General features: G+C 42.9%; 2 protein-coding genes across 7 annotated transcripts; both read right to left on the reverse strand.

Annotated features, from left to right (window-relative positions):
• Positions 1–495: 495 nt before the first annotated feature.
• Positions 496–13,003, reverse strand: LOC131104061 (ATP-dependent RNA helicase DDX3X-like). Of its 6 annotated transcripts, none has more exons than XM_058050794.1 (21): positions 12,681–13,003; positions 12,213–12,289; positions 11,503–11,554; positions 11,226–11,273; positions 11,004–11,060; positions 10,719–10,925; positions 10,541–10,643; positions 10,334–10,450; positions 9,651–9,750; positions 9,439–9,574; positions 9,188–9,285; positions 8,901–8,999; positions 8,673–8,833; positions 7,804–7,948; positions 7,571–7,715; positions 7,379–7,429; positions 5,930–6,111; positions 5,730–5,847; positions 5,479–5,632; positions 5,257–5,381; positions 496–4,757 (listed from the first exon to the last, which is right to left on the reverse strand). In XM_058050794.1, the coding sequence occupies exons 2-21, from the start codon at positions 12,270–12,272 to the stop codon at positions 4,678–4,680; spliced, it is 2,238 nt and encodes a 745-aa protein (XP_057906777.1). In that variant the 5' UTR covers positions 12,273–12,289; positions 12,681–13,003; the 3' UTR covers positions 496–4,677. The 6 variants fall into 6 exon arrangements, with proteins under 6 accessions (XP_057906777.1, XP_057906776.1, XP_057906780.1 ...); XM_058050793.1 differs by having other exon boundaries at positions 11,004–11,063; XM_058050797.1 differs by lacking the exon at positions 12,213–12,289.
• A 1,196-nt stretch (positions 13,004–14,199) lies between these two features.
• On the reverse strand, positions 14,200–17,066 carry LOC131104064 (sodium/myo-inositol cotransporter-like). The gene is made up of 3 exons (XM_058050802.1): positions 16,433–17,066; positions 16,152–16,347; positions 14,200–15,659 (listed from the first exon to the last, which is right to left on the reverse strand). The coding sequence occupies exons 1-3, from the start codon at positions 17,064–17,066 to the stop codon at positions 14,393–14,395; spliced, it is 2,097 nt and encodes a 698-aa protein (XP_057906785.1). The 3' UTR covers positions 14,200–14,392.
• Positions 17,067–23,647: the final 6,581 nt, after the last annotated feature.

Consider the following 23,647-nt stretch of genomic DNA (forward strand, 5'->3'; position numbering starts at 1 on the left):
ATTGTGGTCTTGTTTTCTCTCTCTCTCTCTCTCTCTCCATGTTGTGCTTCAAATTTCACAGCTTCATTTTTTCTAAAATATCTTCATCGATCATGCTGGAATATGGTCTGCTATTCGTCAAAAAATAAGAGTATTTATACAGATTTTACATTTTTACAATAACAATATTCTTTGTAGAAAGGCGCTTTATTTAAAAGTACACTGACTTGTATTTATTCACCGCAGTCTTGACCCATCCAATATGGCGACGATGTTGACATGTCGCAGCAGTGGACAAACCATGTGTGATTGGCCGGCCCAGCGCCTGTCTGTGTGACCACCTATCAAAACACTGATGCTTACAGAGTAACAGCTGGGCCGGCCAATCACACGCATGGATGAGCTTGGGCGGTCTAATTGGAAACAGGTTTGTCTTGAGCGGCTCTTTTCCGCTTGGTCCTAGTGCTTGCCATGTCCCCTATTACAGCATTTTCTCAAACAAAAACAGATGCAGGATAGTTTTGCAAATCCAAACCTTTAATTGTGGTAAAATCACAATGGATGCACAATATTGTTTTTTTTTTTCTTGGTGTAGTGCTCCTCTTCGTGCACAACTGCTAAACTAATACATAAAGCAAATACTAACTAGCAGGCTGGCGGCGCCGTGTGTCCATGCTGAACTGTCTGGCCAGTCATTGGTGGCGACAACAGGCTTCATGCATTTTTGACATATTTGTGAGATAAAACCAAAAAGTACCTGTTGTCGCCATGTCACCTCAGTCTGCTTATTGCAGCTATTTTCTTCTCTCCAAACAACTTAAAAGGGCCAGCATATTTGGAATACAACGTTTGTAATACAAAAGGCTGCATTGGGAGACTTCTCCCTGAAATGTCACTGATGTGCTGTGGCCACGAGCTACAAACAGTAACGCGGCAAACACGACAAATCCAATCACATGTCGTTTGCCTGTTTTCTGACTGGCCGGACGCTCAGCTGCAAGCGCTGTGCCTGAAAATATGCAGATCACAACAACATAGCAATACAATCACAGTTAACTCTGTTATAGACTTTTAACATCCCCACTTGCTAATAGACAATCACACAAAGGGTATTCATAGGAAGGAAAAGTGTCAAAACAAATGAACAACAACAAAAAAAACTGACTTGGAGCGAATCTGGACACGTGTTTTTTTTTTTTTTGTACTGCATGTTAGTTTTTTTCTTTTTTTACAAAACTGTTTTTGATTCTTACAATTTAATCCAAACCTTGGCATATTTGGTGGAATTGTCTCAAATTAATATTATTTTGGCCAATTGCAAATGGCTGCTAATGGTGTATTATTATTATCGTGATTGGTATCTGAACCTGTTGCACCAACAGGTTGGTGGATCTGATAGAGTCCAATGAGACTTTCAAGGTAATGGGTTTCTCTCCGTATGTCACACCGCCCGACCAGCTTTCGTATCGGTGAAGAGACATAATGGGAGAAACCCCCTTACGCGGTTATTAAAAAGCTCACACTACCCCAGAAAAATAGAAATTTCCACTCACACCAATGACATTCAACATTCATGTGCCAGTGTTTTTGTTCACTGTCTTTTGGTCAAGTCACTTGTTTTTAAACATTTGCACTAGGCTTATAAAAATAAATATTTCTCAAAATGTTTTTGATAAATTACACAAACTAGCAGCGCAAAAGTAGACTCGAGAACTCTGGGTGCAAACAGCTGGATCTTGCCATCGTGAACGACAACGCAAACCGGTACTCACCAAACAAGGTTCACATCCTTTTACTTACACACACACACACACACACACTTCACTATGGAGGAGTCTTTTAACGACTATAAACACTCACTCATACGTACCTCTCGAGAGGCGTTGAAGGAAACTGTGCTACAGAATTTGTCGGAGGTATTTTTATTTGTGTAAAACTACGTAGGATTCTCAGTCTTTCTACAAACGGAAGGCCTGCAGGCCGCAGCAAAGGGAGCGTAGCACCATGAAATCCTTCCTTACTCAAGAGTCTGTTAGTTACCGCGGAGGCGTTGAATTCTCTGCCAAGGTGGTGCCACGTACAGCCAGCTTATATATAACGTGCATCCACTGTCACTTCTATTACCCTCTTGAATTTAAGGCATCAAAAGGTTGACAACTGAGGCGTGTAATGATTTGCAATGGACCACACTTCACCACCACGCCAACAACAAAACTCACAACAACACACGCTAACAACTGTGCAATTGGCACATCCATAAGTGCTTGGAGATAAATGCTAACATCAACAGGCTAACCTGCTTGTCATGAACTATGCTAAGTCGCAGGTGGAGACGTTTACGAGCAGCGAAGCCATCGGAAAAGGAACGACGGTGTGAAATCATATACCCTATCGCGCGCGCACACACACGCTTCGGCGTCTACGGAATCATCGCAAGGCACAGAGGAGTTTGTGACAGCAGAGTGCAAGCAAGCCAGATCTCTGTCGGAATGAGCTATGAATGTTACGTAAATGAGGGCGGGCGGGGTTTGGGGTGGTTGAGGTGTACCCAAAAAGGTGAAAAAGTGCAATTGATCCAACAAAGAATGAAGTCCTCAACAACAGATTGTCATGTGCAAGCCTATCTTCTACTTTAGTGTGCAGCATTGTCCAAACTTGTTCTGGCCACCATCGTTTCACCCGCGTCAAACTGCAGCTCGACCGCGAGGACTAGAAATGAAAGAGTTAATTAAGCCGGTAAAAACAACAGAGACAGCCCCCCTTAGCGGAAACACGAAACTGCTGCTTTTTAACATTTTGTTCCCGAAACACCCGACAACTCAACACAACCTCCTAGTGAAATGCAATCTAAAAAAAAAAAATACAAATGTGGGGAAACAGCATAAATAAAAACCTGCTCAAGAATTGCGATACTTGCTTTGCTAAAATTGCTTGACCAAAAAAAAACAACAACACTTGCATATGCCCTATTGTCTTGGTCCGGTCTGGCGGTTTGATAAATCTAAGCCAGCGGGCAATTTAAACATCTGGTCCAAAATGTATTAAGCATATTCCCACCTTTCTCTTCATATGTATTTTAAATAGAGCTCTACTATTTACATAATCACCTACTTGATAACTCACTTAAGATCTTCATGTAAATAAAAGAAATCAAGCTCTCCATTTTTGGATTTTTAAACTGAATGCACTGGTAGTTGGCCGGGCTCCACAGCAGGAGTATAATGCGAGTGTAACCATTATCATTATTAGTAGTATTATTATCGACGCCGTCGTGTGGTTGGGAGAAACCACAGTTTCAAACCTAATGTAAACACTTTTTTCGCCTGCTAGCCTTACTCCCCCAGAAGCCTCCACTACGCCTGCTGGGAAACACTTGTGTGCATTCATCCCCGACCAAAACAGATCCAAAACACCCAAAGCAATACTGGAATGACTTGTTTTCTGAAGAGAAAACTCTTTATGTGACTCTCCAGGATAGAGTGAGCAAGGAATTTTAGATCTCTTTTCATTTTTTGACCAACGAGGGTTGTGTGTGGAGGAGGACTCGGGTTCCCAAGAGTCGGCCCAACAAGCAGAGGCACTGATAGACAGGACTTGACAACACAGCAACAGCAAGGTCAGCATTTAATTTGAAGTGCTGTGCTGCGAAGCCCGGTTCTCCTGTCAGCAGCCCCAGTTCCTGAAAACCCGACTTTTTTTAGGCTCGACTTCAAGCTCAAAGCAGAGCTACAAGGCTGACATCCGAACAGGTTCCTTAAAGTATGAAGCCTCCTGCAGGAGGAGGTTTCATGCTTTCGGGAACGAGATCAACAGACGTGGGATCACTTCAACACGGTTTTAGTTTTGTTTTAAGTTTAGTTTTGCCAAGGTTTGATTTAGCTCAAGTCTAGCTTGTTTCCTTCCAAAGAGAAATCAAGAGAACATGTTTAAACCTATACGTGACATTAACTATGTTTTAGTTGCAGAACAGAACGAAGAAAAAGCCAATGCTCCAATTCTTGAAGGCACAGTGCAGAAACAAATGATCTTGGTTTGTTTTTCTTTTTTTTTTTTTTTTTAATCAAGTCCTATGAGTCTGTTTCGAGGTTTCCAAATTCCAGCTCTATTTCCTGGATCTCAGACATCATAATATCTGCACTTCAATTTAAAACAAAAAACAAATAAAAAAAGAGCAATATTTGTCGCTTCTCTTCCAGATGGTGGCCTCGGCCAGTTCCTATGTCGGAATTAGTTTCATGTCTCCATGCTGTGGTTTTTACTCGCAAGGTGAACATGCATGAAACTTGAAGGTGACGCATGGGTGGGTGGGTGTGCCTTTGAGTGATGGCACAACAAAAACATGATGAAGCCACAACTGAAACATGAAAAGTGCCACAAGGAAAATATTCCCCCTCGGAGGGGAATGTTGCCAAATGAAATGGAAAAATCCCTTCGCCGTGTAGTCTGCTGATTGACTGGGAAAGAAATTTTGATTACATTGTCCAGGGATGGAAGGGTGTATGTTGTAGAGGGGCAGGATGGGGGGTTGGGGCTATATAATGAGTATAAATACTTTAATAGCATGCACATAGGTTCTAAATGTTGATGGGGGGGGGGGGGGGGGGGGGGGGGCGCAGATGGAGTGCGGAAGACAGAGCTGAGAAAGGAAGAAAGTTGAGTGGGGAGGTGACAAGTGTGTGAAAGAGAGAGAAGAACGGCCTAGTTGCCCCACCAGTCGACTTGCGAGTGCGAGTAGTTGCCGCCGTAGCCGTCGCTGGTATAGAAGGTCCCAAAGCCACCTGAAGGAGAGACAGAGAGCACATGTTGGCGTGCTATAGCAAGACTATCACGGCGTGTCAGTGATAACATGCTTCCGCCACAGCTACGGGCTTGTTGGCTCAGTCAGTACGATTGCGGTCTGGAATTGGATCGTTAACACATGAATCCCTCATTCGGTTAATTGGCTCCAGACCCAACTGTTTCCACGAAGTAGGGTTCCTTATATATTTAAGTCTCATTAAGGCCATAGAAAACCTGCTTACGACCTTCTATATACATTTTTTAACATTGCAGCCCTCTAGACATGAAGTAACACCCCTATAGCTATGACAGGAGAAAAATTAGCCGTTTTATTTAATTGGTTGCAATAAAAGCAGCATAATGTGTTCAATATATGACAGTTTGAGGGAAGAGCTGCTGCTAATATCCGTATCGGTAAAGAAGTTCTGGACTAACTGTTTATCAGTAAAAAGCCAATAGTGTGACTATTTAATCACAACGTAAAAATCAGACCCGCACCTCCTGCAAAGCTGCGGGCTCCTCCGTGTCCTGCCTGGTTGCGAACGCCGCGGCTACCAAAGCCTCCTGCGTTGCTTCCAGCAGCTGTCTGACGGTAGTCACGCGCTCCAAAACCGCCAGCAAACCTGTCGAAGACATCAAAACACAAACAAGACAACCATTGCATGAATAGACGCTTTAATAAAGTCATGCACTTTCAAAAGAGACACTGCATTTGTGGACCTTTTAGAGCGTCCGCGGTTGCTGCTCTTATGCTGGTGCTCATAAGCCAGGCTCTCAAGCCATGAGGGAACTTCCTGTTTGGCTTCGACCAGGATGTCAAGTAGGTCTTTAGTGATGTTCCCGTTCTTATCGTTAAAGAACGATGTGGCCAGTCCTGTGGGAAAATAAGGTACATTTGTATTGTTGAAGGTATTAGTATGCGTTAACACCCCAGGCACTGCACTGAATGACACAGAAATGGCTGGCATTACCCAGGTTCCCCACTCGCCCTGTGCGTCCAATGCGGTGAACGTACTCCTCAATATCACTTGGCAGGTCGAAGTTAATCACATGTTTCACATTGGAGATGTCAAGACCACGAGCTGCAACCTGAGTATGAGTAACATAGGCTTTAAAACCAAGCACGATGACTTTACTGTGGTTTACTTTGCAAAATCCAAATTTGACTGACAGCTGTGGCCACCAGGATGGGGCATTTCCCAGATCTGAACTGGTTTAAGGCCTCCTCTCGGTCCCTCTGGGAGCGGTCACCGTGGATACTGGTGCAGGCGTAGCCTTCCCTGTACAGGAAGTCTTCCAAGGCGTCAGCTCCTTTTTTGGTCTCCACAAAAACCAGAGTCAGCGAGTCCTTTCCTGGGTGGCAGAAAGACACACAAAAAATATCTCATCATTACATTCGTCAGTGCTGCGCAAATAATGGGGGGACGGGCGGCCGCGAGTAAACTTAACTTGGAAATTGTTATCTCTGCTCGTAATTGTATACAGAATGCTGGTAACTGCAACTGGTTTGTACAGATAAATACTTAGGTTCTCAATAGCAAACTACAGTTGTCCCTCGCAACTTCGCATTTTGACTTTCATTCGCTTCACTTCTCCCTATCACGATTTTAAACATCTTTGAATAAATCATGTTTCATGTTTGAATATGGCCTATTACTAATAGAAAACATTTTTTTGCCTAAATTGAGCAGTTTGAAACATAAATATTGCTAAGTGAACTGAAGCTGAAAGCTGAAATATAGTATCCTACACTGGCCAATAGGTGTCAGTAATGTTCGGTGACCAGACTAAGCGCCAGACTTCGAAAAAACAGGCTTTTACTGCAGGTCTGAATTACAAAAACAGGCACATGGGCCACTGTTGCTGGTGCCCCCCGATAACGCACAAGCACATGTTTCATTAAGTCTACTATGGATTATTTTATCTTATTTATTATGTTGGGTAATACAAGTTCAAAGGTGAATATAGGGTGGTATTTCAAATCTAGAGGGCTCTAATGTTAAAAACCGTATCTACCATATTTAGGGGGTTGTAAAAAGGTTTCCTACGCTACAACTACGAAAATATTCCATTTATAGATAAGGAAGCCCATTTTGTGGATATTCACTTATCCCAGTCAGATCTGGAACCAATAAACGAGGGATTACTATATTTCAATTCTGGGGCCAGAAAACCAATGCACAGAAATTCACTGTCCAGTGAGCGTCAAAAACTCAACTGAAAATAGAGTTGCTAGAATGTATTCTGTCATAGTCGTGTTCAAATATTACAGCTGTTAATGCGATGGAAAAAAAAACATGCAATGAAATGATCTGAAATGCTAACACCACATAACAGGGCAGCAGGACGTACAGTATGATATATACAAGCATAAACAAACAAAAATATGAATAGGAATAAAAACAGCGATCACGGATTAAAAAGGAGCATGTGGCATGGATGACGTTTGTACAAAAATAAATACAAATAAAAAGTGCTGCTGACATGTTGGAGAGATCCCACTCATGCCAGGATGCAAAGATTCTCCACATTAAGATGGGTATCGCAGGCAAGTAGGCAAACTAGTCTTTACGGGGGGAAAAAGAAAGGTGGCTGCGAGGTTCTCTGGTGAAGATCTTACCAGGCTTCTCCATGTTGTCTCCAGCATTGTCCTGCACTTCGTTGGGGATGACTTGAGATAAAACCACACCAAAGCATCAACACAAACTCTACACTTTCCCTCTCGCTACCACAGAACTTATGTTGTGTATCTAACGTGTGTGTGTGTGTGAAGTATTTCTAAACAGGAGAGAAGATCATGTGAACATCTCACCTGTCGCACTCAGCAGGTCCAGAAGAAAAGACCTCTTATCGCTCTCTTCCACCCACACCACCTTCTGAGTGATGTTCTCTGAGGTGGAGCCCACTCTGCCCACAGCCAGGAAAATGTAGTCATCCAGGAAATCCCTGGCCAGAATCTACAGGGGGAAGATAGACTTCATCTCTGAGCTGAGGAACGCAGAACATTTCCATAGGGAAAGATTGACAGAACGTTAACTGACGCACCTGGATCTCTTTGGGGAATGTCGCGCTGAACATCATGGTCTGCCGGGTTCCTTTAGGGGGCATGGTGTCCTGTTCAACAATGCGCCGTATCTGAGGCTCAAAGCCCATGTCCAACATTCGATCGGCTTCATCCAGGACAAGGTATCTTGGGGAAAAAACAGATCAACTAAGAAATGCACCATCTTTGACAACCACAGTGCACTAGTGTACGTTTTACAGATGTTTGAGGCAGCGTTCAGGTTTGATGGCAACTCTGTTAGCATGTTTGCATGCTGTTGTGATCATGTGGGCTCTATCCAGTACAGCACTGCTGGATAAAAGTGCTGGAGCAGATACTGGAATAGACCGCTCATATCAGAGATGTTCGATGCAGGCTGATAAAATCAGATACTGTTATTTTTTGCTGGTATCGGACGATACCCTAAATATCGGATCAGGACACCAGTAATGACACCTAAATAAAATCCTAGATCCACACCTTTTTTTTTTTTTTTTTACAGTTAAATCTCGGTTTCCATACAATTTGTTTTGTATCAAGAATTTTTGATATAAATTTTGCCTCAGTTTTCATACCCTGTCTCCATTTTCGTACACTTTAACTAGTCTGTCCTGTACAAAAGAGAGTACCGAAACAAAGCGTTGCTGACTCTGTCCATCCATTTCTTATTACATGTGACTGCTGAATAACCCGCCATGGGGTCAGATAATGTCACGAGTGCCAACACTTTGATAAAGGTGATCAATCTCACCAGAAAGTAATAGACGTCTGCATCAATAATAGGTTCCATCCATCCATCAATCAATATCCATACATCAATAAAAAGCGCCTGTTTATGTATTTCTAAAATCCTCTCATGCCAGTATCTTACTTGCAGTAGTCCAGCCCAATCTTGCCCCTTTCCATCATGTCCACCAGTCTTCCAGGTGTTGCCACCAGCAGATGGCATCCCTTCTCCAGATCTCGAATCTGCTGGCCAATGTCTGCTCCTCCATAAACAACGCAGGGACGCACTCTGGATCGGTAGGAAAACTACAAAACAAAAATCATTAATATTCTTCCATCTCTGTGGGGGGTTGTGATTTGAATGGAAACCTACTTTCCGGGCCTCATCATATATCTGCAGTGCAAGCTCTCGAGTCGGGGCCAGGACCAGAGAAATGGGGTACTGCTTACGACGGCCATATTTTCCATTCTCCTGAAATATGAAGAATAGTATTAAAATACCATATTGACATAATTGAAATGATATTCAATATAAAAAAGCAAGATGAAAAGGGTTGCTCACGCCACAGAACATGAATTTTCTGTTTCAAAATGTTATTTTTTCCTCCCAGGTACATTTTTGGCCCTACAACACAAACCCTTAAAAAATTTATTCCTCACCTGCCCAGAGGCTTTAGCTGCATTGAGAGCATCTCCTGGTCCCTCAGCATAGATCTGGCTGAGAATTGGTAGCAGGAATGCCGCTGTTTTACCAGAACCTATGCACAGGACATTGATATGTACACGTTTCATTCTGGTTGTGCACATAAGTGCAACGACATTTCGTTGGCAATTTCACTACTGTGTTTTTGTGCAATGACAATAAAGGGAGTCTATCTATCTATCTATAAGTCCAATTCACACCAGTCTACCTGTCTGTGCGCAGGCCATGAGGTCTCGCTTGGACTTTACAATAGGAATGGCATATTTCTGAACTGGGGTGGGTCGGGTGTAGCGGCTCAGTCCAATGTTGCCCATAACGATCTCGCCCATGTCTATGTCCTGGAACTACGCAGAGGGACAGCCACATCAATTGGTCACACCAATTTCAGATTTTAAAGTAAGTAATACACGTTTCACTTACACTTTCAATATGATGAGGGCAGTTCTGTCCAGTGGCTTCAACAGGAATGTCATCGTATTTCTCAAAATTAATCCCAGTGTTGCTGCCAGAGAACAGCTCGCTAAAGCGCAGAGGGGGAGAAGACCACAGACTTGTTTGTTGATAATTTCCCAAGCATATTTGACCCCGTCGTGCCCAACCAGTCCCAGCACATGCACAATATAATAAGCTCACTACTTAGCAGGCTACTTCTTGGATAACTGACATTACACTGGCATCATTTCTATGCTGGGGATGGGACAAAATAAGTAAAAATTGCAAAAAGTGAAAATACATCTGTGTATCCATGCCTTTTTCCTGAGCTGAAGTACAATTTCATGGCTTCTTTATTGGTATACCGGGGCCTCACCCTGGAGCCAGGCCAGTGGGAGGGGCTCAGAGGCGAGCGCCTGGTGGTCGGGCCTTCACCCGTTGCCCAGCCCCAGGAAGCCACACAGGAATTATTTTACCTTGTGTACGAATGGTGCACTATAAATAAACGTCTAGCATCTCACTATATGGATGAACAGGGGTATTGCAATGCACAAACAAGTCAGCTGTGGTTGAGTTTTTCAAGCTTCGGATTGGCCAAAATGCGTTGTGAAGGTGTACTTAATATTGTGGCCTGTGGGAAAGCCAGTGTTAGCCAGTAAAACATTACTTACTGCTCAATGCGTTCGTTGCATGGTGTTGGTTTGGACCAGTCACCGTCATCTCTGACCTCCTCTACCCATCTGCTGTTTCCACCACCGCCGCCGCCACTATAACCACCATGGTCGAACCTGAAACAATAAGTGTTTGCCTGCACACTTACAAATGCTCTTCATGTAGTTCCAAGAATCAAAAAAGCCAGAACATGACCATCATCTCACCGTCCACGATTGGCATTGCTTCTGTCATTGAAGAACGCAGATTTTCCTCTGTTGTTTCCAAAGCTGCTATAGGCATCCTTGGCGGTGTTCCACCCACCAGCATCTGACAGGGTCATAAGAGTCAAGATTACGCAACCAAGCCGGTCAACGTTTGCACGCAGTCCAACAGGAATGTCACCTTTGTTTTCGTACAACCCGAAGGCCATCGGCTGAGCGGGGTTGATGGGATTGAAGGCTCCACCTCTGTTGCCACGGTAGCCGCCTCCGCCCAAACCCCCTCGGCCCCGCTCCATGCGAGGCGGGCCACGGTTATAGGTGTTGCTGCCAGTCATGCGGTTGTCATGGAAGCCGTTGACAAAGTTGCCACGGCCCCCATCCCAACCGACTGCAAAATGACAAAAGCGAGTACGATAAGAAGACAGATTACGGAGCACACAGCCAACTCAAGAGGAAGCACACTTACAGGCGGCGGCAGGCGCGATGGTGTAACCGCCCTGTCGACCAGCAACGAACGCATTTCCTGCTAAAACAAACAAACACAATCTCATCAGTCGTGCCATTGGGTATACATGTAACCGTAAATGAAGCATGCTAGCTTTAAACAATTTAGCAGTCTGTATCACATGGGCTTCATAGAAGGCATCTTGTTGGAAGCATGACTGAGCACAGAATAGATGCTTCTCACCATTTTTGGGACCATCTTTGTTCCGTAAATGGGGAGGAATGTATCGTCCTGCAGACACAGAAAGATGTCAGCATCGGTCCCACAAAATGCTACACAATCAAAATCCCCCAAACAGAGCTAAATGCAAGCCGTATGGCAGGGGGTTGCAATATTCACGGTGCCCCTTCATGCACCCGCGCAGCTCTCGCTATGTCTTCAAGGCATCACTCGCCTTATCATCAGGGAGGTTGCGATTACAAACAGCTCTTACAGATAAGACATATGAGGAAGCGCTTACTGCTGGTGCCGCCACCTTGTCCGTCTGCTGCAGTCAAGTCTAGGACAGCAAGCTGCGGATGGAAACACAAAACACCCAAATTTCACCAAAGTTGTCCTAAACAAAGTGCATCATGTTCTGCGTCCACCGAGCCTTGTTATACAGCACGGCATGAATGTTTTGAATGCACAGACTTAAATTAATATTTCATTATCTTGTCTGCCCGTGCATCATGATCATAATTGTGCGACTAATCAAATAACATAATCGACATCCAATTGTTGTTTTAGCAAACTTATGATGCGGTGGTGCATATTTTATTAATAAATTCAAGGATCAGAAGATATCCCTGTTATATTATGTCACAATGATGGAAAAGGGTCACTGATATAACTATGCCCAATACGTTAGCACAGTGCTGTGTAGGCCATCCACGTAAAGTACATACTGGAAGTGAGTTTTCATCTTGCATAGCAACTGAAAGAGTAGATTCGTTAGTTGCTTAAGTGTGGTCGGCATCTCTACACCCAATTCATTTGGAGATATCCGGAAAATGAGAAATGTCAGGTTAATACTTCTGTGCATCCTCCCAACTGTGTGTTGGTTAGCCAAGCACGATGACTTTTCCTACGTCGCTAGTGACGCAGGGTATTTTAATTCAGGCCATAATATAAACAGACCACAAAAAACGTGCCATGGCGTGTGTGTTTTGTAAGCAAACTGTGCACAACTGTCAAACGCAGCATTTTGAGCGCGTCAACTCCATGGGGTCCAGCTCCGCGCACCTCCATTTTATTTTCGTGTCGAGCTGCAAGACAAACGCAGTGAAGATAAGAGTGGATGGGTGCGTTTCATTTGCTCTCAGAGGACAGCCGAGGGAGGCCACGGTTGGTTTTTTTCAGTCGAGTTTTCAGCAACAAGCGATATTTAGTGAGATGTTAACTCTTCATAATGGGATACTTACGTGTCCGTGTTAAATATAGCACTTGATGCCAGAACGGACGGGGGGCTGTAAATAACGGATGGCCGCTCGCCACATTTCAGTCAGGCGAATGAAGACTGAAGCGCACCCATAGCTAACACTAGCATCTCGCTAGCGGTCCTATCTTGGCTAGCCGGTATGCTAGCAGCCCAACACCATTAAATGACTTTTTTCCCCCTCGCATGACGCCACAAGCAACATCAAACGAGCTACTTACCTGCTGTTCTAGACCGTGGACATTCTCGACGGACACATGACTCATCACTAAGGAGTATGGGGGAAAAATGTTGACGTTGAGAAAAGGACCTCTTTGTTTGCCGGGTTCGATGTAATGTTATTGCTCCTTTGTCGCGTGTCGCGCCACGACAAAAGAGACACTCTGCAGGGTTTCAAAAATATCCGACACTTTGCACAACGCAGTTTTACGTTTGCTAAAAATGTCACGATTTTGGCCACCAAGGTGCTACTTGATGCAAACCCCAGCTGATGTCGATTTGTTCTACAGCTGGGAATGAAGCTGCGTTGGAAAGCACGCGCGATTAAAACAGAGGAAAAACATCCGGTGATGGTGGAAAAAATAAAGGTAAGAATAAAAGCCGATTTAAGAAATTATTTTGAAAGGTAAACACAAAATAATAATTGCTCACAACATGTTTGAAATGTGACTTCTTATATCTCCATGGATTGATTTTAGAACGTATACAAAATACAATTATCAAAATCCTGAAATGTTTAGATTTTTCACAGTGTGCAAATATAACATGGAAATTGAACTGCGTTGATTTTGGAATATTTACAAAATAAAAAATATCAAACTAACCCCATAATGTTTAGATTTTTTAGTGTGTAAAGTTTTGACTAGAAACAAATATGCTGTAAGGGGCGACCGCAATTTATATGTACTATTCTTCAAGAGCTTCAATTTATCAATTAACAGCACAGGAATATTGGCGTTAATAAAATTTTATGGCCATAATATAGTTAGTAACCCATAAATTGGTGAGTGCAAAGAAGAAAGTAACTTCCATCCATTCATCTTTTATGCCACTTATCCTCACTATAGGGTCGCAGGGCCATGCAGGAGCCTATCCCTAATGGCTTTGGGTGAGAGGCGGTCTACACCCTGGACTGGTAAGAAAGTAACTTTCAAAGGTCAATTTACACAAAAATGGGACCTGCTATTTAAATATATTGCTCACATCTACTTTACACAGTAGTTTAATCATGTATTATATGTAGCATGTAATATGTAACATGTTACAGTAGTGACAAACATTTAATCCTGTATTATGCACTGTAGTAAGTACTGTACAGCTATATGTTGCAATCTGTGAGTGTGCAATGATCATTCCATAATCATTGCAGGGTGGAAGTACATTTCCTGCAAATTATACAAAATTGAAAGGCACTGCAGTTATAGGCACTCAAAATATGTATTATGAAACGCTCTAATAGTGATTCCACCCTAATAGTGAATGAGAATATTCACAGGCATCCTAATAGTGACAAATTGTAATTCACTCTTCTTGGATATTTCAGCCTTTTATTTTCAGCCTTTTAAATCATAGTCAATGTATTTGGGTTTGGGGCAAGAATTTGGACCAAAAAAAAGCTCCTTTGTCAGGTTACTCGGGAATCGGACGGGAACTGGAAGAGGTGGTCCGGGACTGAGAAGTCTGGAATGGAAATTACTGACCATGACTTAATTGATAAAAGCAATAAAAGGCTGAGACATCCAAGGGGGGTTAATACTTCTGCAACACACCATATTCATTTTAGGTTTCATGACAAAATCTACAGAACCAGTGAGTGTGGTTTTGAATCCAAACGTCTTTAGACCACCGGATCGTTACAGCATAGAGCTCATCAACAGTCACCACAGGCTTTGCTTCATGAAAAAGCGACAAATTTGAGCATTAATAATTTGACCTAAATGGAGAAATGGATTAAGAGATAGACCCCTGTGCAGCAAATTGCCACCATCCCCATGTTCAGGATTATTTTAGTTTGCCGAGATTCCTGGAGAAGCTCATCCACAAGTTTTTCATGATCTTCCACTGTCGTGACCTGAGCTTTAGGTCTCTTTTCCCGAGATCTCAAGAACCATTTAAAAACCCCACCTGCTCCTCCAAAGCAACCCTCCTCTTCCTCTCCATTACCTGGCTTTCCTTGTGTGTTATCATCAGGAATAACAAGATGGCAAACATTTGGTACCGGAGGATCTTCTTCACCATTAACTTTCTGATTTAGAGGTTTGAAACTATTCATTTCTTCTGATTTTTTTTTCTGCTCTTGCTTTCTTTGGTTTAATCCCCACAAGGTTGTGGTTTGGATTTGGTCTGTTCTCGGTGGAGGCGTGCAGAGACTCACAACCACAGTCACCAGAGCAGAAACCCAAAACAGAATGGCTGCCACATACATGAAATGGACATCTTTGATAAATGCTGGCCGCTCATCTGGCATGCTGCAGTGCGGTTCACGATATGCGAATGCTAAGACCAGACGTACAAGTCCAAGGGCAAAGCCGGCCATCCCGCCCCAAAAGGCGCCCTTCTCATTACAGCGATGCCATAAGACGCCAAGTAAGAAGAGGGCTGCGATGGGAGGAGTCATGTAATCGCTGAGTTCCTGGGTATAATAGAACACCTGGCCGCTCTGCATCTCGATGATGACGGGCACCCAGGCAATGCTCACAATCACCATAAAGACGATGAACAGTCTGCCGACAATCACCAGCTCCCTCGAAGATGCTCGCTTTCGCAGCGTCTTGTAAATATCCAAAGTGAATATGGTGCTGGCTGAGTTGAAAATGGAGTCCAAGTCACTCATGAGAGCCGCAATCATGACTGCCATCATCAGGCCGCGAAGACCGACGGGCATCATTGCCATGACAAGCCGCGGGTAGGCCACATTGGTACAGCCAGACGGGGAGCCACACACTTCCATGCAATGTTCCGGGCTGATGCACACCAACTCATTGGCAAAGTAGATCCTGGAGATCATCCCTAAAATGTAGAGAAGAAGAGAAGCATTGTGGAAGAGAAGCTTGTCCAAAACATGTACTGTACCTGGAATGACAATGACAAACATGGGCAGGATTTTCAAGAGGCCAGCCATGATGGTAGAGCCTTTGGCATGGACAATGTTCTTTGCTGCAAGGATGCGCTGCATAATCACTTGATCTGTGCACCAGTACCTGAAATTTTAACATTTAGAAAATTGAGAGGAACACAAATTGATTCAGTCAGCAGCTTTGGAGCAGGAAACAAATATATGTCTTGGACTCCAGGTACAAATACTAGTGGTTGGGACCACAACAGAAGGGGTACCAACACAATACTAACTGCTTATCGGAACAAACTGATCTTGGCCTTCATGACCAGACCTGCTTGGTCCAATAATGGCAGTAGATTGGCCCATGGTATCATTCATTGGTGGTAAGACTCCTTCATACGAGTCTTACCATAGCTACCCTGGGGAAGGCTGACGAAAATGTGGCTGCCAATTCGCAATTTGTCTCTCCAACTACCACTAAACATTTGCTCACTTTTACACACCAGTAGAGTATGGACTGAAAAAAGCACTGACTGGAATGGAGGAAGCCGGGTTCAAACTACCAACCCTCTGGTTTCTGGATGACCTGCTATACATCCTGAGCCACTGCTGCCCCTCTAAGCGTTAGAAATACCAAATAGAGGCAGGAGTCTGTCCCAGAAGGAACCCGGGCCATGGTAGATCTGGATCCTTGGGTCCTCGAAGGATCTTCAGAGCATCTGGCTTTGGGTTGAGGCGGTGGTGGCAAGATTCAGAGTAGGTAAGGTTGGGAGAGGACAACAGGATGGCCGTGATGTTGGGAGCAGCCTGCATATACTTTGTCATCATTCCTTGAAACATTAGCAGAAGATGTTAGGAATCATGCTAACAATTATTCAACACAAATTCAAGGCACAAACGAGTAAGATTTAAGACCTTCAAGTCCGCCCACTTGGTAAAGGCTGATCCATGAAAGGGAGATGGCACCAACAACCATGAGGGCGGCTTGGGCCATGTCTGTGTAGATGACCGTAACGAGACCTCCACTGATAGTCAGGAGAGCCGTCATTGCAATGAGTAGAATGATTGACAAATACAGGTTCCAGCCCAAAGACTCCTGGATGAACAAGGCTCCAGCATAGAGGTCCACAGATATCTTGGTGAGGGTGTAAAGGATGAGCGATAACACAGCAATGTACACCTGCAATCTCTTCCCGCCATAGCGCTTGGACAAGTATTCTGGCATGGTAAAGACCCCAGAGTAGATGTAGACGGGTGTGAAGATCCAGCCTGATAACTGGAGCAGAAACAGCGCGTTTAATTCCCATGCGGCCACGCCCAGACCGCTCGCGGCACCCGATCCGGCGAGTCCAATGAAATGTTCACTCCCAATGTTGCTGACAAATAGAGAAGCACCAACGGCTGCCCAGTTCATGGAGCGGCCTGCCAGGAAGTAGCCTGTCACAGTGTTCCTGTTCGACTTACACAGGGAAAAGAAGCCAATTGCCAGTACAACAATGAAGTAGGCTACCACAACAAGGATGTCCACCACTTCCATGTTTGCAGCCATTTTTTAATCACTGCTGTTCCTCTTGAACAGAAATGTTTCCTTGCTTCGCGAATAGAAAGGTTGAACTTAGATTGTTTGGACTTCAGAGACACTTGGCTTTTATGCAGGTCGGACTGTCCACAAATGTCAGCATGGTAGTTCTGTTTGCAGTCGTCTCGGTCAAGGAAAGCTGAAACAAATGGAGAAAACAGTGTCAGTGCAAAAATTCAAAGCAATATATTTAATTCATTGGTCGTTAAGGTGGTCATCGACTGGTCATCCACAGCTGAGGTTGAGCACACTGCCACATTGTAGTTCCTGCATCATGTAGTTCCTGAAACACTACATTCCCCACAGGCCTTGTTGACATTTTTTCTCTCATGCAATCCTATACTGACAACCGCCTGTAGGTTTTGGACAGCAAAGCGGAGGAACGGGAGTATGCTATGCTGGTATAGGACTGATGCTGAATAGCATTTTCAGTACTTTCAAATGTCATCTAAAAAATTCAACCATGTAGTCCAGTTGTACGACTTCTGCACTATGGGAGTCAACACTCACTGGTCAACGCTGCACAGACGACGGCTGTGCAGCAAAAATGCTGATCCGTTTCACTTAATGTACAGGTGGATGTGATGCGGTGTGTGGACAGGACATAACGGGAGTGAACAGCCAAAAATACGTATAAAGACGGCATCAACCAACTTTACAGTCTGTCGGCACGTGGAACGTGACGGAAGCGCTAACCCGGCGCTAACCCCCTAGTGAGGCAACACCGAAGCCCTGATGTTCTCCTCATGGCTGTTTTTATACAAGCCTCGGTTGATGCAACATCTTGTAGATCCTCTTGGTCCAAATAGGTCCAGTTGGCTCAGGTACCACCTTGGCAGATCTTTTTGGTCCAATAAGGTCCAGACACCACATTTTTCCGTACTACAGTATTTACCCTCTTTATTGGTTAAAAATGATCTGTTTTATAATCAGTCCTTTTTTGGGTTGAAAATCCAAAAGAATACAGATGCAAAATAATATATTTGATTATTACCAACAATAAAATCACATCAAGGAAAACCAAGTATTCTATGAATAACACAACATCACCTGATATACTGCACAAATGAAATATACTTGTGTAGGTTCAGGCAACAAAAAGGAAAGAAAAATCTTATTCAATCACCTAGCATCTTTGCCTCTTGCACTTGTTTTGTTCTGGCATGTCAGTATACCATACTTTTCATAGGCAAACCAAAATTACTACATGCTTGCAAATGTATTCCTTATCCAAATATTTTAAAGTTGTACTGATGGTGTACTAATTTTATAAGCAAAGTATTTTTTATTTGAATGATCCTGCCATCACATAGCATGCAACAACAGGCTGTTATTGCAGGTTTTATCTCACAGCAAACCCAGTAACCCCAGCATGGGCCATAATCCACGGCACGCTAACTTGACTCCTCTAGCATTGGCATGATTAAAGGTGACTACCTGCTAAACCGTATTTAGAAGTTTGTGAACAACTTTTCTATGCTCCAACTACAGCAATAAATTCATTTTTTTGCAGAAATACATAGGTCGGGTCTGGAACCAATTAATCGCAATGAACAAAGAATTACTGTCATATTCTTTACATTGGAAATTAATGTAACATGGATTTTGGTATCTCACCCGGAGACAGCTGGGATAGGCTCCAGCACCCCTGCGGCCCTCGTGAGGAAAAGCGGTAGAAAATGAATGAATTAATACTTAAGAAGCAAAAAAATCAGAGGAACTAGCGCCCCCACTGCCGTACCAAACCATGACAGACAGCTTCTTCAAGAAGAAGTGGAATCAAACAATGGAATGGATTGAGTAAGTACCTCAAACAATGCACAACGATGAGCCAATTCAAGAAACAATACAAGCAGTTGATGTTTGCTAAATTGCTAAAGGATGAAGAGTCTTGAACCAGTCATGATGTGCTATATATATCACTATATTGACAGTTACTATGGTACCCATTATGTCATTGTATGGTCATATTACCTCGTACTTTGGTACGAGGTGCATTATTTAAAAAAACAAACAAACCTTAAACTGTATTATGGAAAGCAGGAAGTGAACAAATGTAACAGTTACTGATTGTAAAAGTACCAGATGGAGGGGTAGGATTTAATAAGCTTTGCTTCTTCCTACTCCTTTTGGACATGTGGAACTGTGAACTGATTATGGGATGCACTCAATTGTAATCTGATGCATGTTCAAATGAAATAAAACCATTACCAAGAATGTTCCGCATTATTAAGCATGCCACAGGTATAAAGAAATATGGAGAAGAAAAGGGATCTCTCTGCTGCCGAAAGTACAAAAGTAGTACAAAAAAATAGTACAAAAAGTATTTTCAAGTCATCAGACTAAAGTCCGAGTCAAGTCCTGAGTCATTGTCAACGTCCAAGCAAAGTCTTTCATGATTCTGTCGTATCCAAAGTCATCAATATTTGAGTCTACACCTTTGATGCATTGTATGCATACGTTTATGCAGTATTGTATATTCTCCTCCACATGTTATAACTGCATGTTAGAAAGTTTTACTAACCAGCTAGTCGAATTGCAGCCCGTACTTAAACCCTTTCAATGTGACCTTCTGTTGCCGCATTTGGATGAGAAAAACACCACACTCACCTGCCGCAAGTCAGCGTCCTGGCTTGATAGTCAAACTGGTGCCTGCATCAGACACTGCTGCTGGTGTCAAGGTCCCGAGGCGCTTAATAAGAGTCTCGAGTCTCCGCCCTCAGCGGCCTGACCTCCACCTGAGTAGAGGGGGAAAAAACCCATGCTGCATATGTGCAGGCAACAACAGGAGCAGTTTTTCAGCCCCTGGAGCCAAAAATAAAGTGATAAGCCATCATTTATCATGCCAATGTATTGGTGTGGAAATTTGTTCAACAATTTTTGTAATGATTTGGTTAGAAAATAGAAAACACATTTCATTCACCCACACCAAACCACACAAAACAACACCAAAACATCCTTGACCACGTTAAAGGATCTGCTCCTGTGAACCTGACAAAACATTTCTGCTATAAATCTGAACTAAAATGCACACATGAGTGAAAGCATGCTTTAACCGATGACTTCCCCTGAAGACGTGGTTCATAAAACAAGGGCAACAACTATTTTATTTTATAATACTAAGCTTTCCTCACTTTGCTCTTTATTTTGGCTTAGTTATCCTCCAAGTCTGTTTGGCAAAGTTTGTCTTGCCCATTCATTTCTAACTGGCCTTTAACGCCATGAGTTTGGGGTCATGGATGGACCAGTTCACATTTATAATCTGCAGGAACTCACAAACCCACAACTCAAAGGTGTGTATTGTTTATGCAGCCACAATAAGTATGTATACAATGCACAAGCAAACTGAACTGTTGTCTTTGTTGGTTGCTATGGTGGGTATTGGATTTCTTTGTGTGTAACAAGCATTAAAACCTCATTACTCATTACCAAGATGGGGTCACCTTACAGTGACAGCACATGTTTCATAAGAAAACATCATGAATTGGCACTTTTAACTGGCACTAGCCAGAAACTGGGGAAAATTAGGTCTCTGCAGGACCAAACTTTGCCACAGTCTTGCATTAATATTCCACTCAGTTTAATATTCAACTAGTTTTTGTTTTGTTCTGCTGATCTAACAGCCATTACATGCTATACACATTTGACCCGCAAGGGAAAAGTGTTCTCTTGCTGCATCGTTGGTGTTTAACTTTAATTAATGTTTTATTATGCTTTGTACTTGGAACAGCCAGACCAGAACTGGAGGGGACAGAAAAAGGAGACACAGGAGGGATTGTGGGGCCAAGACAGAACAACAACAGGACATCAATAGGTAATATTAGTTACAGCAGCAATAATAATACGCTGACTCAATAATAATTATTATTATGACAATTAAGAATATAAATATGCATATAATTTGTGCATTTATTATCACCACGATTATCACCGTCATACCACTATAGTAATAATGGTCAATGCAACAGCAATACCGTAAACAAGATTGTTTATTGACAAGTGTTGTCTATTTTTACTGCAATGCCAGCAGTAAGCACTAGATGGCGGTATGTTTCTTCCAAACAAAGATCCAAGTTTGAGTCAGTCTCTGTTAATCTGTAGCAGTAGGACGCCTGTCAAACTGTGTTTATCTTGAAATCCGAATGATACGATGTTGTGATTGTGGAATTACTGCAGTTTGCAGTGACGGCCGGTGTAAAGTTTAGCCTCTCAATCATCAGTATTGATTACCAGACGTAACATTTCTGGCATTGCAAATTGACATTCATGTGATATAATTGGCGGAATTTATGTTTTTGCAGGTGTTTGTCTGCGTTCAAAATAACTTTTGGATGAAACGTTCAGGATTTATTGGAAGATTGGTGGTGATCTAGATCCAGAATTTCTTTAACATTTTTGGCATTTGTGGATATAACTCCAAAGCTCCAGAGCTCTTGTTGGGTACATTTAGTCCTCCAGGTACATTGCGCTATCATGCTAGGTGAGTAAACACTTATACGAACACTTAGCACTATCATGCTATGTGTTAGCATGTTAGCATTCCTATCATTTTTAGCCGTTTTCATGAGTAAACACTTACGAACACTTAGCAATATCATGCCAGATGTTAGCATGTTAATATAAGCATGTTAACATTGTCAGCATGCTATTATGCATTTTTAGTTAAAAAGTCAGTCAAACCAGTCCATGGTATGTTTTGGTAATCAAGGAACTGTAATATGTAGATAAAATAAATGTCGGACTAATATTAATGGTGTCCATCACAATATTGGTGGAACTATGTCGCTTGGTGGAGGTTTGCGTTCTCAAGTCTTGTAGTGTAACAGAAAGTAAATGCAATGCTTGTTGAGTGTGCCATAAGAGCACAGTAGATAACGGCAGTGAAGGTCGTGATCTGTCTTGCCGCCATGTTGGATGTATCACCAAGCTGCAGTGTGCGACATACACTCACACACACACGTATACTTTAGCATGAACCAGAAGGGTGGCACTATTCTGCAAACAGAGTCACTGACGCTGGCAGATGGTGGAAAGCATCAGAGGCAGATGGAAAAATCACTTCCAACATGTTTATCATTGTCAAGTGTGTGCTTGGGAGGGAGGGCTGGTTCCCCGAGGTTCAGGAGGAACACGAAGGGAATTTAGTAGAACTTGACGTGTTAATAAATCTCATTCTGGAATCACGATAAAACGTATCAAGATATACATACAGCTGTTTCTATGGTTACATGTGCGTAAGAGCAGTTATGGAAATTGCGGGAGAGAAAATGGTGGACTTCCGACACTGTGGCTGTGTGCGTGTGTGTGTGTGTGCGAATGACTGACAGTTAGAACACAAAGTGGCTGAGAAACACACACACGACTTTGTGACCTTAGCAAACACATGGCTGTCAGAATGAAGCGGACTGTGTGTGTGTGTGTTGGAGAAAGGAAGGGGAGTTGTGTTTGCTATGACTGTATGAGAAAACCAACCGCGACTTTAAATGTGTGCAAAGAAGAAAGGTTGCATGCACACACTGAAAGATGCTGACACCATGCGCTGACTCTGCTTTTTTGGATGGAGAACTTGACAGATACACAAGGCAGGGAAGCAAATCAACCTTCATATTTTACCCCAAATTTTGCAAAATTATTATTTCGTGCAAAATAACAAATGAACAGAATAAAAAATAACTATCCGTGTCTTAAAAGGCAGCAGTGTACCATTACATTAATCGCAGGGAGTGAGCATTTATTGTCTTATTCTGATGTATTCTGTCAATTAATGCGGCTCATCTATTTTTCCACTCTTGCCTTGGGCTGACTTGGCGCTCTATACCTGACGGCAGTAACGCATATTCTTTGTGCATTTGATGAAACTTTTGGTTTTATTTTCTGTCATACCCCTGCCCCCGAGGGATGCAAATGTTTTCACACCTCCCCGATTAGAAATACTATTGAGAAAGTGATATTTATTTATCTGTACAGTACAGACTGAACTCGAAAATGAAACCAGGCACATCGGTAAGTATTGTGGGTCAAAGAAAATTGGATTTACATGATTTCTTAGGAGAAAAATGGATTTGGTTCACATACATTATGTCTTCCACTGTCATTCCTTTACTTACCTTCACATCACTGCTACCTTTTCCAGATGAATGAGGCAAGCCCAAGCAGACAATATGCTGACGCATAGATGGGTCAAGACTGAAAGTGAAAGCCGGCTAATAGTGTCTCAAAACAGCAGAGCTGTTGGCAGGAATGAATAAAATCCTGCTGTAACACACAGTGTGAAAAAATGAACTTTAATTGGAAATATGGCTGCAGGCAGTACTAGTCCATTGTTGGGTATATGACCCTAGAGAACGAGAAGCAGCCAAGACAGGGAGAAGATGAGAGCAAAATGGAGGTTGGCATATTTTACATCTTCTGCTGAGGCGGACCACCCAGGAGGAAAAATCTATTCTTTAAGACTACACATCATGCATTTCACGTTTCTCTCGTTCTACTGATTAAGTGTACACAGAACAACCCATTAGGTCTCTTCTTTCCATTTCAGCAGAGCAAACTGT

The sequence above is a fragment of the Doryrhamphus excisus genome, chromosome 16, assembly GCF_030265055.1.
Source record: "Doryrhamphus excisus isolate RoL2022-K1 chromosome 16, RoL_Dexc_1.0, whole genome shotgun sequence".
NCBI classification, from domain to species: Eukaryota; Metazoa; Chordata; class Actinopteri; order Syngnathiformes; family Syngnathidae; genus Doryrhamphus; species Doryrhamphus excisus.